Source organism: Carassius auratus, unplaced genomic scaffold, assembly GCF_003368295.1.
Source record: "Carassius auratus strain Wakin unplaced genomic scaffold, ASM336829v1 scaf_tig00217687, whole genome shotgun sequence".
Classification (NCBI taxonomy): domain Eukaryota; kingdom Metazoa; phylum Chordata; class Actinopteri; order Cypriniformes; family Cyprinidae; genus Carassius; species Carassius auratus.
In genome coordinates, this window is record NW_020529188.1 from 87,744 (window position 1) to 107,162 (window position 19,419).

The window sequence follows — 19,419 nt, forward strand, 5'->3', positions numbered from 1 at the left end:
TTATGGTATCTTGAGTGTCTCAGAAAGGTGTTTTGTCTACAGAGGCCTATATGGAGTGTAGGTGTGTTAAAACTGGTACCGTCTCTTGTTCAGATAGGTGAAAGCCACTCCAGCGATGATGGCAAAAATCAGGAAAATCGGGATGATCATGAAGTACAGGTAGTGCTCATAACCTGATTCTTGAGCGTATAAGAAGAGAAAGTGTGAAACTCAATAATCTATAACTCTCACTTTTTAAAAGTTGAAAGGGATGAAATTCAGAGTAAACTTACGATCAACTTGAATCACATAGAAAGTTATCGGGTCTGTCCATGACCCGTTTCCAGCCAGAGACGTAGCCCGTACACGGGCAGAATAGTTCCCAGGTCCCAAGTTGGAGAGTTTCACCCCTTTGTGCTCCCTGTAGTGTTGACGGGACACACACTCATGCTTCTCAGCCTGTGGTAGAAAAAGAAATACAAACACATACTTGTAAATGTAATGCTATGGTAAAATGTCAGCAATGTGGTATAACTACCCCGAAATTGTGAATGAAGAAAAAAAAAGTCCGGTCACACTTTATTTTAGGGTCCAATTCTCACTGTTAACTAACCATTAACTATGACTTTTGCTTCAATTAACTCCTTATTTGCTGCTTATTAATAGTTTGTAAGGTAGTTGTTAAGTTTAGGGTATTGGGTAGGATTATGGATATCATGCATTATATGTACTTTATAAGCATTGATAAACATCCAATATGTTAATAATAGACATGCTAATAAGCAACTAGTTATTAGTGTGAATTGGACCCTATACTAAAGTGTTACCAAAAGTCCTGTTGGATTAAAAAGAAGGACAATTTTAAGGAAAAAGAAAAGAAAGCATTATTAAAAAAATATTTAAATAATAACAAACAATGAATAAAGGTAATTTTTTCCCCTGAAAGTCTTGAATGTTACACCACTTGAAATTTTTGAACCAATGAATCAAACTTAAAAAAAAAACTTATTATGACACGAGTGAATACAACGGTCACCTCTGTTCCGAGACGATACTGTATCTCATACAGCAGGATCAGGCCATTGGGTTTCTGCGGTTCAGGCCACTTCAGAAACACTGAACCCTCCAGACCTTCCCAAGTCACAGGACCAGGAATGTCATCTGCTCTGTCTACAAGAAAAAAGAAATCAGATTTGTCAATGACGTATTTGAAAACAGTGCCTCACCTTCGATTGCATGTTGATGTCCTGCTCTTACCTGCCGCTTTGGTGCGGGAAAAGATAAACGCGGCTGCGCTGCAGTGCCAAACCTCTTTGTTGCAGGCGTGCACGTCGATGCGGTAAACGGTGAAGGGCTGCAAGCCACTGATGTCAGCGCTACGCTCCTTCACCTTCTTCTCTATAAAGGAAAATTCCTGTCTAGGCAACTCGTCATGAGAGAAGTTACCCTCTGTCAGGTTCCAGTTTCCCGCCAACAGAGTGTGGATGGAAGTAGCGTTGGCCACACCAAACAGATCCCGCCGTCGCCTGTCGGGAGGTCTGGAACCAAAGAGAAGAGTAACACTGCAACTTTAAGCTCAACTTCTGGACGTGCAGAAACTGAAACTCTTTATTTAAAACATTTACAGAAATATTCATTTAAAAATTATAATAATAAAGGATTTTTTAGTATCAGCACTACTGACCTCTGATAATACTGAACACAGATATTAACTGTGACTTGCCCTAGTTTGTAAAATTAGCTTTTTTTTCAATGAAAGTTGAATGTATAAGTTAAAGCACTATTACATTTTGTAGCTAGAATTTTGAAACTGTGTCTGTTTAAACATTAATTCCAGTGCAATTCCTTTCACCAAAGTCTTCCATTGTAAACGCATTAATATGCACGTAACCTGAAAAAATAAGTAAAGAATAGGTATTTTATTATTATTTATCTGCCTAGATTGTATGAAACAATCATTTTCATTTCTAAAACATATACAGAGGAGTGGAAAGAAAACAGTTAACTTGTAAAATACATGGTATATAAAATCCATTTTCGTTTATACATAATCATCACTTAGAATCAATATTGGTCGGCATCATTTCTCAGGATCTCTTCTAATATTATACATGTCTTTTCCGGGCAACTGTGTATGACAACTTTAGTTTTAAATGCAGTTTATTTTCTGTGCTAATCGACAGCAGTTCAGACACATGAAGGGAGCTTTTTCCTTAATATTGGGGAAACCATTTTTAACCCCATTTATGAACGTGTGAGGTAACAACCACATGGCTGTTCTCCCATGAGAGCAAGTTACTCTCGTACTTGCCAAAGCAATCACGGATCCTGTCCTCAGATGATCTGGCATTGACTCCATCCCCTTGAATCCATCCACACACACACACACACACACCACAGCTGGTCTCTATTCCTCGGCCTGCTAACACTCACACGCTGGAGCATTTTGTCCCTCAACTCCCTACAAGCTGCAAGTCCTTCCTCTGCCTGCTAGACACACATCCTTCCACCACAGATGGGTTGAGTTTGCCTGAGAGCATGTGGCCAGAGAGACGTGATATGAAGCTATGCATCCCTCTGTATATGACTGGATATGCTGGCCCAAACACAACCTTGTCTAATCGCTGGCTAAGTTAAGAATGGAATACAAACCTATTGCATGCTACAATACAGATTAACTTTTTCAAAGAGATCAGTATTTTTATATACATTATTTTTAATCAGCAAGCATGCATTAAATATACAAAAAGCTACTTTTATTTTTTACAAAAGATTTCCATTTCAAATAAAGGCCAAAAATAATAATTTTAGCATTGATAATATTAAGAAAGCAGCAAATGTGCATATTAAAATGATTTCTGAAAGACACTGAAGACTGGAGTAATGATGCTGAAAATTCAGCATTGCATCGCAAGAATAAATTACATTTTAAAATATATTCAAAAAGATTAATGTATTTTTAAGACATTTTATTTCTAACACTTATAAGAACAGCATCCAATTTAAATCCTTTTTTTTTTTTTGTAAAACTATTAATACCCTTACTGTCAATATTCATTAATTTAATGCATTGTTGATGTATATAAAAAAAAAATTTTTTTTTTTTTGAAAAAGCCACATGATTTTTCAGTGTCTTTCAGAAAGTTTCAAATGAAATCCCTAAACCTAAATTATTACCAAACCCCCTTTTAGTAAAAATGTCACTAAAAACAGCACAAGTCATATGCTAGCAAGCCATTCTGGACATTTCCATTCTCTAAACCAGTGACTTTCCCTCTTCTTTTCTGTGCCTTCTGTTCCCACATCTCTTTTTCATTCTCTCTCAATCTTCTTCCGTGCAGAGCAGCATTCATTGATCTGTGTGCTCTCCGGCTGGAGGGGAACTTCCCTTTATTTCATTGGTATTCCAGATGGCATTACTGTGCATTTCCTGGCAGCCGAGCGGTTTGAGGGGGGAACGGCAACTGAATGGATATGATTTCCTCTCCTTCTCATTCCCCCTTCCTCCCGCTCTCTCCAAATCCTGAACTTCGGGGGAACTCGAGGCACTTCCCTCAATATCTCGGTTTTCAATAAAAACTGGTTGTGCTGGCCCGGGTACAGACATAGGCTACTTCTCAGCTGTCTGACATAGTTCTTGCCCCGCTGCTTTCCTCGTAAGCCAAGCAATGACAAACATGCAGAGGAAAAAAACGGAGCAGACACAGCAGGATAATCTAGTCCCAAATAACGCATACAGATGCCGTTTTGATGTCCTGCATTGCCTGAATCTTGAATTCACCGATGCATTGATTTCAATAGAAGCCCGCTCAGGTATACAGCGATTTTGGCGCTGTCGGCGGGACACATGATGATGGATGATAATAGGATACAGATGCCGGTACTCATTTTAGCACAGAACACTTAATGTGTTACACCTTTGAGATCAGAGAGAAAATTTAACATCTCCTGTGCTATTTGGATCCAGAACCAAGAGCCCGTACCACATGATTACTAACAGCAGGGGCAGAGGGAAACAATCACTGAGGGAACGCTGAAAAGGTTCCAAAACAACCTCTCGGACAAGAAACGAAAGAACCATTACAAATGCTACCATCCAGAGACATCAAGGGTCCCTTTCAATCTTCATCTTTGAGATCATGAAAGGTTAACATGGATTTATTGATAACTGAAGCTTTTAATTTGAAGTTAAATGGATGTTTTGTACTGGCTGATGCATCAAAACATGGATAGGAATGAGGACTTCAACTCTGACATTCATTTTGAAGTTGTTGCCAATTTAATTTAATACTCTAGGTCATGCTTATGTCATTCCAAACCTGCAGGCTGGGATTTTTATGTGTAGTACAAAAGTAGACTCTTTACTGAGCCTTTTTCTGTACGATGACAATTTATAGTAAAAGTATCATGAAAGTCATCTTTTATGGCCAGTAATATTTTAATTTAAATGTTTTATTTTTTATTATTTTTTATTTTACTTTGTTCGACCAAGGACACTTTAAACTGATTGAACCGATACTGGATAGCGCTGATAATGATAACTGATTATTTGCAGATATATATTATTTTTTAATCAGTAATACAAACAAACATTGAAAAAAAGAAAAAGGAATAAATTAAAATTAGTTAGAAATAATGACTTGAATTTTTATAAATAAATCTAAAAATATATTAAATAATTCAAAAACAAAAAATAATAAAGTATTATTGAATAAAAAATATGAATTTGATTATGATAATTAATTTGATTTGATTCGATTTCTCTTTCCTTTTTGTATATCCTTTATATTATTCATAAAAAATAAAATCAATATAGTGTGTGATGAAAAAGAATATTGTAATAACAGATATTTTATTGTAATAATATTTCACAACATTAATGTTTTACTGTATATTTGATCAAATATTTGCTGATTTTTCGAAAAGATAAATACAAATAAATCTAAAAATTCTTACGACCACAAACGGTAATGTAAAAAAAAAAAAGAAGACAATTTGTTATGATCTTTTTGGAGAGAGTAATAATCATATTCCTAATAAAACTCTTAAGTTTACCTGGGGGTGAATATTGCATTATGGAGGAAGTTCTCAAAGGCTTTGCGGTAGTAGATGTCCTCCTCGATTCGCTTCAGATCCTCCTCTGTTTTAGGACATTTACAACAGGGGGCTTTGTCCCGCCCCCCTGTTTCAGGATTGGTGGGTTTGGTGTCCTCGATTTCTGTCAAACCCCCAGCTGAAATCCTGACTGGGATCTTCAGTTCTGTCAAGAAACAACATAAACATGGTTACACTTTTCCTGTAGTGACCTTTAGTGACCAAATCTGGTATTATTTCAATATGCTCAAAATGTAAATTCGGAAAGTGCTGCAGAAAAGCAAGAAAGCAAGCAAATTATATTTAAGTATGAGTAATGGGAGGTTTTGAGAGCAGCTCTAATATTATTCAGACAGAGTTGAATGGCTTGAATATGCTGCACATTATTTGATTATGGCAAAGCTCTTTGGATTCTGACATTGAATACTAAGAGTATTCAAACAGAATTGAATCTAGTTCCACTACACACTGGATGCTTCAGATGTTTGCAATAATATGTTTAACCGTTTCATGGATGAATGTGTGAATTGCTGTTGGGCAAATGGTGCTCAGTTTAAGGGTGTAATGTAGACCAGACCTTTGGAGCAGTAGTTGTGATGGTAGAGCTCACGGTCCTCGCCCTGCTGCTTCCAGCGGAGCAGGTAGTAGGTGTGGTTTCCATTGGGGGACACAGGCGGAGACCACCGCACCACCAGCTTTGATGAAGAATTAGAGTATGCACGAATGTCTACAGGCATTGAGGGTGCTGGAGTAGAAGAAGAAAAAAAGTTCTTCTTTAAGCAACCACAAATGTTTACTTCAGAGTAATTCCCTTTGGAGAAACCTGTGGAAAACCATGAATCATCCCTTCTGGGGTTTAAGACTACAACCACCGAGTTACTTGTCTAGATTTAAATCCACCCTACATGGAATAAATTGACACTGCTAAAAATCCTATTCTTAATCAGCAACTAAAATTATTGAAATTTTCTTAAAACACTGTCTAAACTCCATAATGTGGACGCTAGGGATGTGGATGGTTTGATTTTCTTTAAAGGGTTAGTTCACCCAAAAATTGACCCGGAAGAGAAGACAATGCTGAATAAAGTCGTTATTTTTGGACCAAAATGTATTTTCGATGCTTCAACAAATTCTAACTGACCCTCTGATGTCACATGGACTACTTTGAAGATGTTTTTATTACCTTTCTGGACATGGACAGTATACCGTACATACATTTTCAGTATGTATTATTGTGAAATATTTAAATACATTTAAATAACAGTTTTTAATAGTAATATATTTTAAAATGTAATTTTTTCCTGTGATGCAAAGCTGAATTTTCAGCATCATTACTCCAGACTTCAATGTCACATGATCCTCCAGAAATCATTCTTATATGCTGAATTGCTACAATAGAAATATTTTGTTTGTTGTTTGTTGTGGTGCGTAATATTTTTGTGGAAACCTTTTTTTAACAGCGTAAAAGTCTTTACTGTCCCTTTCGATCAATTTGATATGCTTATTAAAAGTTTTTTTTTTTCTTTCTCTATTTTAATGAACAAAAGAATAAGTGCACAGACTAGGAAACATGCAAAAAACGACTTCAATTAAATTCATGACGGACCTGAACCTAGTTCCTTACCTGATGGTTTAGTCCGAATGTACACCACTTCACTTTTCGCCCCTAGACGCTGTCTGTCCTTGTCCCTGTCCCTGTCCTCCACAACTAGCGTGACAGCTTTGACAAAGATAGCATACTGAGTCCAGGGCTTCAGCATGGACAGTGTAACACCTGGGTTCTGGGTTTGGTCCTCCTGTAAGTCAACGTCAACCATGTTCCAGCTGTCCGATCCACAACCGTCCTGACCATCAAACTCTGTCAGGTTCTGGAAAGGCCTATGAGAGACCATAAAGGCTATTTACAAAAGCTGCTTGAACATTTTAATGGTACCGAGAAAGGCTGCTCAAAAGACAGACAAAAAAAGATTGAATAAAAAGCAACACTTACGCTTCTTTGTAGTATACAATAAAACTGACAAGGTCTCTGGAATTGGGTGGTCGAAAACCACCCCACGTCAACTTAATTCTATTACTACTGGTGGTATTTGATATGAACTTAAGGATTTCACTCTCACCTAAAAAAAAAAAATACGCATTTACAAAAATTAAAATGAAACATTAATATGTACATACAGTCTATACTTATTTTTACTTGTATCAATTGAGAACAAATCATATTTACAGCTTGCACGGTCTCCATTGTTGCGGAAATCTCCTTCCAAAAACTTCTCCTTAATTCCGGTTTTCTCCCACATTCTGCGGATCTCGGACATGCAGAGTTTGGGATTCAAGCGGAAATACAGTTTTCCAGCACTTATGGTGAGATTGTGCTGGGACCAGTCCCACAAAAGCTGGAGATGCTGGTTATCCAAGGCAGCAAAAGCATACATGCTGAAAACAACATAATAACAATGAATAAGAGACCAAAAAGACTAAACAAAAAAACTGATAAAATATAATTCAACAGTAGTCTGCCTACACACTGCAGTTTGTTAAACACGAATGCATTTAAATCCAGGATTGAATCCACTAAACTAATGTTGTGCGTGTCTGAAACTTAACGACTGATATAGCAAATCACAGCAACACTTCTTATTCATCATCAAAATATTACCAACTGGAGGCGTATAAGCATCTGACAGAGATGACAAGTAGGGTTATTTTAGTTAACTAAAAGCAAAAAAAAAAAAAATCATTATTTCAAGTAAAATAAACTTTAACTGAAATAATTTCTCATTTCCGTTGTTTAACTTAAAGTACTAAAATAACAAAAACATATAAATAAAATTAACATTAGAACACAGAAATAAAAAAAACTATTTTAATAATAAAATATAAATAAAGGATAAGATATGAGAAAATAAGAATATAAGAAAAAAAAAACTCATTTAAAAAATATTAAATAAATATTACATTCCATTACCTTCTTGCCGAGCTTTAAAATATTTTAATATGCTGTAAATTGCTTTGTGCAAGTTCACTCTCTTTACACACACAGATTTCTTTGTGTTGGTTCAATCATATATATATATAATGTACATATATATATGTATGATTGAACCAAAACAAAGAAATCTGATTTTAGAACTGATCATTAAAAAAAAAATTAAAATATTATCATCTGAAACAATATAAAATTCTATTATTTATAGAACCTGAAAAAAATATTATTGAACTCTTCTTTTAGTTTTTCTTAAGCATTAATTTACATGACTTTTACAGGCCTAGAAATCACAACTTCCAAAATTGCCTGATATTTTAATGTTTCGGGAACCCTGTCTTTTAATCAGTATTCATTTTCAGGACCAATTACCTTTTGAGCATAGTCAGTACACACACCTTCATCTCTTCATTAGCTAGTATTGTATGAAAGCTAAAGGCAGGCAGAGTGGAGATGCAAAAAAAAAAAAAAAGAAAACAAAAGTCGAACAGTTTATAAAATACTTTTGTATCAGCATCAGATTTAATACCACAATACTCTCAAAGCTGCAGAAATGGCATATTATTCTACAATTATTTGCAGTGACCAATCTAATCCCAGAGTTCTCTTTAGAGCAGTTAATTATCTTATTAAACCTCCAGTTAACATTAACTGTTCCACGATTTAGCAGTATAATGAGTTTCTCAATTACTTTTCACCTAAAATCGAGAAAATCTATAATTGCCAGTGATCTTGCTTCTGAATTTGTTGAGTAGCATCTTCCAAATCTCTCTGAATATGGTTTCTCAAGTTTCAATGCTGTTGATTCTGATTTTGTTTCTCAACTTGTTTTCTACTTGTTCAACTACTTGTATACTGGATACTTTATCTACTACTGTATTGAAAAACTGTTTTTCTGTTATTGTACCCCACATCACCGCTACTGTAAATGTCTCACAATCTGTGAAGGGATTGTTTCTCCTGCTTTAAAAGTGGCTGCAGTTACACCAGTATCTAAAAAAGCCTGGGAGGGATATTGCTGAGAAATCCAATTATGGGACAAATTCTTGAGCGGGTGGTTGTTAGCCAACTCCAAACTCATCTTTATACGAATAGCCTACTAGAGACTTTTCAATCTGGGTTTAGGTCTGGACATAGCACGGAGACTGCTTTAGTTAATGTCTTTAATGACTTTCTCTTTTATAGCCGATTCTTGGGCTTGTGGCATTTTAGTTCTGTTAGATCTTAGTGTTGCATTCGATACAAAATGTCATAGCATATTAGTGGACAGACTACATAGATGGATTGGTCTACCTAGAACTGTGTTGAATTGGTTTAAATCTTATCTTTCAGAGCGATCTCAATTTGTTTAACTGGGTACTAATAGATCTCAGACTAGGCCTTTGTGTTAGGGTGTCCCTCAGGGGTCAGTTTTGGGACCTGTTCTATTTAGTATTTACATGCTCCCTCTTGGACAGATTATTCAAAAGTATGACCTGGGGAATCGTTATATGAATGATACCCAGATTTATATAAGCACTCAATAATTATAGTTCAGTAATTTGAAACTTTCAGTTGATAATACCTAAATATTTCTTCTGCTCAGGTCTGTAATTTGGGTGTGATTTTTGAAGCTCAGATGCTCATCTCTCTTCAAAAACATAACTAAAGTCGCTTTCTTCCATCTTCATAACATTGCTCACATTAGACCCTTTCTTTCTAGGCCTTGATGCTGAGAGGCTAGATTCTGCCTTCATCACATATCAGCTCGATTATTGCAATTCTCTCTTTGGGGGCTTACCAGCAAGTTCTGTTAAGAGACTACAGTATATTTAAAACTCAGGGTTTTGACTTATACATCCTCACGCCATATTATTACCCCAGTGCTCCAGCAACTTCATTGGCTCCTGGGTCAATAATGCATTGATTTTAAAACTCTGATTTTAATATATAAAGCAGTACATGGGATGGCTCCAGATTACATTTGTGACTTGGTAACTCTTTCCACACCTTCTCACTCTCTCCACTCTGCTTCCTTGTATCAGCCTCATTGTAAATTAAAAACCATGGTGGGGAGGGCTTTTCCCTATAAAGTGCCTTATTTATGGAATGCATTACCAGTGTTTATTAGGAATGCTGCTTCCCTTGGATTGTTATAAGAAACTTCTTAAGACATACCTTTTTACTGAAGCTTTTAATGTATGACTATTACAATGATTTTATTTTTGATATGTGTAGTCTTGGTTGACTTGTTCTTTTTTGTTTGTATATGTTGTAGCGCTTTGAGTATTAAGAAAGGCGTATTACAAATAAAATCTATTATTATCATTATTATTGTGACGTACACAAAATGTAAATTTACAGAAATTTGAGTGAATTCAGATGTTCAGTGCAACTGTCACTTTCATAAATACCTGAACTCTGTGGTTATGAAGCTGCAGTACATTTGTGCCATTACTATATATATATACGCTGATGATTCACTGGGAGTGACGTAAATTATCATGAAAGATAAACAGCTTCAGTAAAAGCTGCGTTTGGAATGTAAGCACTTCACATGCATTAAGAGCAAGTGTTTCTCTTAAACCTACAGCACACTGAAAGCGTTAGTCTGATGCATGTCTTGTCACTTTACACCCACACCTACATTTAATGGCTTAAAGATAGTCTGTATAAAACAAATGTTCTACTTGTTGTATTTATCAGACAGGTATATAACAGCCTTGACGTTTGTTTGGTGATTCATGTTTAAGGGAATGTTAACGGAATGGACTTATAAATGTGGAATATGTAGATGGAGGGTTTGTTTGTTTATATTTGTCTCCAAAAGCATTCCCTGAGCTCACTTTAGTCTTTCGTAACATGGCACAGAGAGGCCTGTTTTGATCTGTCCTGAAAATGGGATAACAGTAAACAAACAGGGATTTAATTAAATAACACATTTCCTCTATGACGCACAGGACCCATTCCGTTTAAGGAAAAGTTTGACGTTGATTCTGTACTTTCTCTGATTCACACACCCTTATAACCAACAACAGGCATGTGATCAATTAAGATTATTATCTTTTAATCCTGTTTTCCACATTCAAATATCATAAAAATAATAATACACTACAAAAAAAAAAGAAGTGTATTGAGGGGCTTTAAATAATATGTTGTAAAATTAAAAATAGTTATACATTAACATCACTGATATACAGTAATGGTAATAACTGAAGTGTATTGATTAATACAATTATTTAAATTACAAATTAAAAAACAATATTTTTGTTATTGTTATATATTAATAATATATATAACCACATAAATCTAATTACAATAACAACTGAAGTACACTGATGAACTAAAAATTACGAAAAAAAAAGAATATATATATATATATATATATATATATATATATATATATATATATATATATATATATAATTTTTGCTGTTGACATTATATAGTAACATTATATAATAACATTATAAAATAATAATAATAATTGTTATTTACATAAAAATATATTGCTCAAAAAAATAAAGGGAAGACTTAACAACACAATGTAACTCACAAGTGTTCCCTTTATTTTTTTGAGCAGTTTATAACAAAAACATTATAATAAAAATAGAATGATAATAGCAATCATTATTGTTGTTATAAATTAATTTTGTTGTTATATTCATATGATATAAAATATATAACAATATATTATTATTATTATTATTATTATAATAACAGTTATTACAACAATTATTATTATTATTATTATTATTATTATTATTATTATTATTTACAAATTCAGATATAAACTCAATATACTCAATTTACTTCTCAGGTCAGAACATATGGAAATCTAACATGGAAAATTCACATATTTTAACAAATATTATTGAAAATCAACTCTTAATACAGATTCCATGGGTTAAATTCTGAATTTGAATACGGAATTTATTAAGCATCATATATCACCTGATTGGCTTTGATTTTGAGAAGCTATGTGTTAAACGTGGCCAGACAAACTGTTAAGACATGCAAAGAGGTGCAAAGAGTCAAATTCAAATCTTACTCCTCCCATAGTTCCTCTCCATGGATGTGTCTCAGGCTCTTGAGGAAGGAGAGAGAGCTCAGGGCGTGTGATGAACGGATCTTAATGTATCCTGTCACTGTCTTGATGAGTCCCAGGAAGTTCTCCAACTCTGATGCTATGTTAGCTAGAGAGATGGAGGTAAAGAGAGTGTGTCAGTGAGAAGGTGTGAACCAATCGCTCCAGTGCTGATTGAGGAGCTGCTGTGCTGCAGGTACTCACTGCCGCGGCGGATGTTGATGTGCAGGTTCCCTTTGATAACAGTGCAGCCCTTGAGGGACTGAGCCGCGTCCACCGAGTCGATGACCTTTTCATCACAGATCTTGTCACACAGGCCATCACAGGCAGTGCAGAACATGCTGCTACACACACAGGGATAAAAGGAAGATCAGGATTCGACGCCACAAAAACCAACACAGAAGAACCAATTATCTCACTTTCACCTTATCATGTGACCTTCAGCTTGGTGAAAGCTAGAGTATGAGTGCAACTTTGTGTTTTTTTTTTTTTTTTGCTCTTTATAACAAAGGAACATGATTGGTTTGGTCGGAGTTCATCAGAAGTGTGTTTTGTGAGTTTTCATAGGGTTAGTCTGATTGCTTTGCAGTTAAGGATCTGAACACTTTTGTCAGATTTCTGTGAATTAAAAAATAGAGTACTACGGCCTTATAAGTAAAGTAAAGGCCATTATCATTAAATATATCTCATTTTATTTTAAACTCTGAGTGGGTTTACTTGTAAAGTATTCAGAGAGCTGTGAAACAGACGAGTAATATAGTTTAACCCAAGGGATAGAGGATGTGTTGAACTGTGCAACTGACAGGATTTTCACAAGAAATTCTGTGGATGTAGATGCCAAAAAGTCTATTTGTCAGATAACACACAACTTTAAAATACAGAGTGAAACCAATGAAATAAATAATGAAACACTGTAAAATATAATTGAATTTCAAAATTTTTCGGACTATAAGTCGCACCTGAGTATAAGTCAAATCAGTCCAAAAATACATCATGATGAGCAAAAAAACATAAGTTGCACTGGACTAAGTCGCATTTATTTAGAACCAAGAGAAAACATTACCGTCTACAGCTGCGAGAGGGCGCTCTAAGTCGCAGGACCAGCCAAACTATGAAAACAAGTACGACTTATAGTCCGGAAAATACGGTATAATAAGAAAATAAGAGAAGGGTCTGGATCCAGACTTGCACTTGCACTCTCAGACACTTGTGCTTCTGCTAGCATCGTCACTTGCAGTCTTTATTTTTATTTATTTTCTTCTATTTGTTGATAACTTTTTGTTTGAATCTCTCAACATTTTACAACAGTAGCCAGGTGGTGAAGACAAGAAAAAAGAAACTAAATTACAATGTCACTTGCAATCGCTACTTGCACTCTCCGCTATCTGTGACGTCACTTGCTATCGACACAAATCGTGCGTGTTGCCAATGGAGACAAGACGCTGTGGTCGTGATTAAATGATTAAAACTAAATTAGTAGGCCTACTACTATACAAAAAGTCTTTCGTTAAGCGTTTTCCTCCTGTAGAAAAAACAAACACTTAATATGGCATAATGTATTAAGATACATTAAGTTCAATTAAACGACCAAATTCGATATATAGTTATTATTTATTGTACTACAAGGCAAGCAGATGGCTGTGAACACAATGCGCAAACTTAGTCCTCCCATACAACAAAACGCTTAATGTGGCCTAATAACAGACTAAGATGATAAAGACAATTCAGTAGGCCTAGCTGATATGTCTTGTTGTTGACTCAATGTATATACAGACCAGCAAATATGAACGTGTATTATGAAATGCATTAAGTGATTTTAAAAGGATCAGCTCCGTACAGGCAAGCAGACGAGTACAGAACGCAGTGTGTTAAATTACACATTAAACGTTTTCCTCCTATAGAAAATCATTATAAATAAAATACAATGTAGCTAAATGGACAAAGACAGTGATAGTAATAAACGAGTTGTAGACAGTTTATTCTATATGGAAAAATGCTTAACGTGAAAGTTTATGTGTTGCGTTTATTCTGGGCTCATGTGCTGCCTGTACATATTAGTTATGTATTTTAATAATGTATGAGTATGGCCTTCATCATCTTAGTCCATTATGCCACATTTTGCGGTATGTGAGGAAAATACTATATACGTACATATTCATTAAAATAGTGAACTGTATATTTAATTTGATATTTTAATAGCATCTTAATACATTGAGCCATGTGAAGTGTTTATGTTTTTCTACGCTTAGCGAAAGACTTTGCGCAAGCATTCATATTCTGGTGTTCTGGCCACGGATTTGCCGGTGTTGTCTTTTTCTTGCAGGACCCTACGTTATAGTAGTAGGCCTACTAATTTAGTTTTAATCGTTTAATCACCACCTTGTGATTGTCTTGTCTCCATTGATCACACACACACACAAACACACACTTCTATGGCCCTACACCAACCATACACCTAACCCTCACAGGAAACTTTGTGCATTTTTACTTTTTCAAAAAAACTCATTCTGTATGGTTTAAGCGTGTGCGCACACACACACACACACACACACACACACACACACACACACACACACACACACACACACACACACACAGTGGGGAAAATATTTATGCAAATAAATCTCTAACAGATGTTGCATAATTTAAACTAAAATAGATGAAAATGCAACTGAACAAAAAAAATATTATCTAAAAACAGGAATAAAAACAAACAAATGTACATTGAATCTTCACTGTTTTATCCACAAATTTTCACTAAAGCCTGGTTTCACAGACAGGGTTTAGATTAAACCAGGATTAGGCCATAGTTCAATTAGGACCTTTAAGTACTTTTTATAAACGTGCCTTAGAAATAAACATTACTGGTTTGCATCTTGAGACAAAATAATGGCACTGACATATTTTAAGATCAATCAGTTTAAGTATCTTTCAGTTTAAAATAGTCCAGACATGCATTTAGCCTGGGATTAGGTTTAAGCCTTGTCTGTGAAACCAGGGATTTAAATATTACCATTCATGAAACACACAATAAAAAAAAAAAAAAGAAGTTTAATAGTTTGTACCTCTGGTTCTCATCACGTGTGAATCCGGGTGGACAGTCAGACATACACTCTCCTCCGTGGATCACGAAACGGTCGTAATCAGGCAGGTGGACTTTGGAGCAGAGGTCCTTGGTGATGCAGCGCCAGCCCTCAAACTTGTACGTGTCGGATGGACAGTCCTCCACGCAGCGGCCCTCGTGATAGTAGTGCTGGCAGGCGGCACAGGCCCTGTCGTTGTCCGGCACAGTGCAGCTGCCCAAACACTGGGGGTGGCAGCACTCGCCTGAGTTTGTACACGCTCGCTGTCCGCACCACTTCGGACAAACTGGAGGGAAAACACAGGAGGGGGAATGCTGACGTGAAACATTTTCAGGGTTTGTTTCAAGAAAACTATGCTAAACCAAAAACTGTTTCAGTGTATTTCAGCAGAAAAATATTTAAATGGAAACATCCTTAGGCTAAAGAGTTTCACCAAGGAAGAAATGGGTTCACGGATAGTTGTAATATTTGACCCTGGACCACAAAACTTTCTGGAAATCAAGATTTATACATCCCATGAAAGCTGAATAAATGAGCTTTCCATTGATGTATGGTTTGTTAGGATCGGACAATATTTGTTTGAGATACAACTATTTGAAAATCTGGAATCTGAGGGTGCAAAAACATCAAAATACTGAGAAAATTCTTAGCAATGCATATACCTAATCAAAAATTAGGTTTTGATATATTTAGAGTAGAAAATGTACAAAATATCTTCATTGAACATGATCTTTACTTAATAACCTAATGACTTTTGGCATAAAATAAAAATGGATAATTTTGACCCATACAAAGTTTTTTTTTTTTTGGCTATTGCTAAAAATATCTGTTTTTGTGGTCCAGGGTGACATTTCTGAAGGATTTGCTTTTGTTTGCATTACTGCTTATAATTGATTTTTCACAAAGAAATGTCTGAATATTTGCCCACAAATAATAATAATAATAATAATAATAATAATAATAATAATAATAAATAAAAATACCCCTTTTCTTGCTTTCTGTTAAGGATTATTGTAAAGCAGAATAATAATAATTTAATAATAATTCATAATTTAATATTTGATTTAAAATACTTTATGACTGTTAAGCAATGTAACTTAAAAAAAAAATTAGGAATACATTTTAAATTAATCGTAATGTGTAACAAAGTTAAGAACACAATAAAAAAATTATGTAATATACCATTTTAAATATGACATTTATTTTGATATATATTATTTTATTATAAAATTTGTAACATCAAAAATGGTAGCATTTAAAATGTAATATTATGAATACGACAGGACAGCATTAATCATATTGTACTACAAATACTACAACAATGGAAAAAATAAAATAAACAATTAGCCTTTCGCCGGCCCCTCCCCCAGAACGGCCATTGTCCAATCACACATCATAGCAACCGTTACTATGTGAGCAGCTCCCACAAACATCGACTCCAAGCAAGATGGTGAAGCGGTGCGCCCACAGCGTTTGTAAATCGGACACTAGATACCCCGAGAGATTGTCTGGAGGAGTTGTTTTCTTTCCATTCCCAAAGCCGAAAACACAACGTGAGCGGTGGCTACAATGGATAAAACAGTGTGGACGGCCCCACTCCCAGTTAAATGCATCGAACATTACAGATAATAAAATAAAATGGATATCTGAATGCCTTATATTTTATTTTATGCATTTCATTTTATTATTTTATCTGTTATGCACCTTTTAAGCCAAAGCAATTCTCTATTTGTGAATTCTGTTCATTAACAATGGAAATAAAACATTCTGATCCTGATTCTCAAAACAACAGAGAAATGTTAGTTAGCTTTGAATGGCTTTGACACACATGTAGGTTTAGCTAGCTAAAATACCCTTGTATTTGAACAAAATCGCTACTCGCAATAGACAATAATAGACCATAACATATGAGAGAGAATGACCGGCATGACTGGTCCACAAGGTGGGGCTGGTTGCATTTGAGGTACAGGTCATGGGGTTTCTCAGATTTCGCTTGAGACCGGTAAACATTAGCCTTGATAGTAGTCGTGTCTCCTTAATTGCGTATTTTAATATTTTGAATGTATCCCTCCACTGCATACTGTAACCCCTTTTGCCTCGATCTGGATGATATCGCGGAGGTATTGCTCCAAAAAAGGTCACTGACACGCACTGGTATACCTCTTCCCGACATGGCAATATGTCGCGCTGGTCGTGTTTGACCATTTGTTTGTCGGAGGTAGCAACAGTAACTAAGGGGGGTGGGGCTCCGCGAAAGGCTTATTATATAATATACAATTTTAAATAATATGAATTATATAAATATTAGAGGTCGACCGATTTCTCGGTTTAGCCGATTAATCGGCACCGATAGTTGATTGCTGGAACAATCGGTTATCGGGAAAAATCTATGGCAATAGTTCTCCGCGTTTCGTCCTTGCTGGAGTGAATAAATAAACCGTTTTAGAGCGCTGCTCAAGTTGAACGCGATGCGCCCGGAGTGTGTGTGATACCGTTGAGTCCTCCTAGACTCAGCGCTGCTCTTTTATTATATAATCACTTGAGTGTTCAATAACCGGAGCAGTTCAAGTGTGGGAGTATACATTGAAGGGATAATTGTAGGGCCCTATGATTTCCATGATGCAGAAAACGCAATTTAACAATTTAATTTTGAGCCAGACCTCTTTCGTTTTTCTATTGCGTGACTGCAATAAAAAAATAAGAGAACTTTGAGTGGGTGGGGGTGCTGTTAATGCAAACAGCCCCAAGAATTCAAAGGTTCACTGTCACAAAGGCGGTGATGTATAGGAACATACTTCACCACAGTCAAAGGATTCCTTTATGTATACACTTTCTTCTGCCAAAAAACTACTTAAACTATCAAAACTTATGACCTAATCACCATTAAATGCCCTGGGCTGGTGGGAAAGACTAATTAACTCGAGGCAGAAAGTCTCATTAAAAACTATAGACAACAAATTATGGCAATAAAATAATGTAATGTGACAAACATATATTGTATATGCAATAGACTTAATTGTTCATTTTGAGAAATAATTATGCTACTTATTAATTTAAGTGTTTCACATGGAAATCACATCATTTATGCAGCAAACAAGTAAACGATTATTTCTTCTAAATAAACTAAAACAAAAACAAAAATAAATAAATAATCCAACAACATATATCGTAACAATGCCCTTGAAAACTAAGGGGGAAATATTTTAACCCCCATCAAAAAAAAAAAAAAAAAAAAAAAAAAAAAAAATTATATATATATATATATATATATATATATATATATATATATATATATATATATATATATATATATATATATACACATACATACATATATATATATATATATATATATATATATATATATATATATATATATAAAGAAAAAAAATAAAATAAAATAAAATAAAATAAATGCCAATGAAGAATAATTGTGGCGTGAAATATTGCAAATAGGGCTGGGACAATGCGTCGAGGTCATCGATGACGTCGACGCAAAAAATATGTAGACGCAAAATATGCGCATCGATTCGTCGATCTGTTTTTATTTTCAGTAAAAAACAGGTCGTGTTTTTTCAGTAAGCTTGTTTCAGTAAGCTATGTGTTTTCAAGGCTTCAAGGTTTTGATGCCCTTGAAAACTAAGGGGGAAATATTTTAACCCCGTCAAAACATAAAAAAATATAAATAATAATAAAAAATAATAATAATAAAATAAATCAAAATAAATAAAATAAATGCCAATAAAGAATAACTGTGGAGTGAAATATTGCAAATAGGGCTGGGACAACGTCGACGCAAAATATGTGCATCGATTCGTCGACCTGTTTTTATTTTCAGTAAAAAACAGGTTGTGTTTTTTTCAGTAAGCTAGACCCTATGTGTTCAGTAAGCTTGTTTCAGTAAGCTATGTGTTTTCAAGGCTTCAAGGTTTTATTGAATGCTATCTCTATATCTCTTATATATCTCTATAAGTGCAAAGTGATGCATTCTTAGTCAGTCTTTTATATTGTAATTTTAAGAGCAATAAACATATATTGCAATGTTAAGGAAATCGAATCGGTCTGGAAAAAATAATAGTTAGATTAATTGATGCATCGAAAAAATAATCGATAGATTAATCGTTTAAAAAATAATAGTTTATCCCAGCCCTAATTGCAAACCTTCAGAATAAAAAAAAGATTAAAAAAAACAAAACAAATAATTAATAAATAAA

General features: G+C 34.8%; 1 protein-coding gene across 1 annotated transcript in view; it reads right to left on the reverse strand.

The window, feature by feature from the left end:
* Window positions 1-19,419, reverse strand: part of LOC113102096 (insulin-like growth factor 1 receptor) — an 83,058-nt gene that overhangs the window by 18,180 nt on the left and 45,459 nt on the right. The window contains exons 3-14 of the mRNA XM_026265755.1: window positions 15,188-15,491; window positions 12,327-12,466; window positions 12,087-12,231; window positions 7,298-7,506; window positions 7,064-7,190; window positions 6,698-6,951; window positions 5,651-5,818; window positions 5,035-5,239; window positions 1,237-1,517; window positions 1,016-1,149; window positions 273-438; window positions 80-179 (exon numbers count right to left, since the gene is read on the reverse strand). Of these exons, the coding sequence (XP_026121540.1) occupies window positions 80-179; window positions 273-438; window positions 1,016-1,149; window positions 1,237-1,517; window positions 5,035-5,239; window positions 5,651-5,818; window positions 6,698-6,951; window positions 7,064-7,190; window positions 7,298-7,506; window positions 12,087-12,231; window positions 12,327-12,466; window positions 15,188-15,491 (2,233 nt within the window). The remainder of the gene's footprint in view (window positions 1-79; window positions 180-272; window positions 439-1,015; window positions 1,150-1,236; window positions 1,518-5,034; window positions 5,240-5,650; window positions 5,819-6,697; window positions 6,952-7,063; window positions 7,191-7,297; window positions 7,507-12,086; window positions 12,232-12,326; window positions 12,467-15,187; window positions 15,492-19,419) is intronic.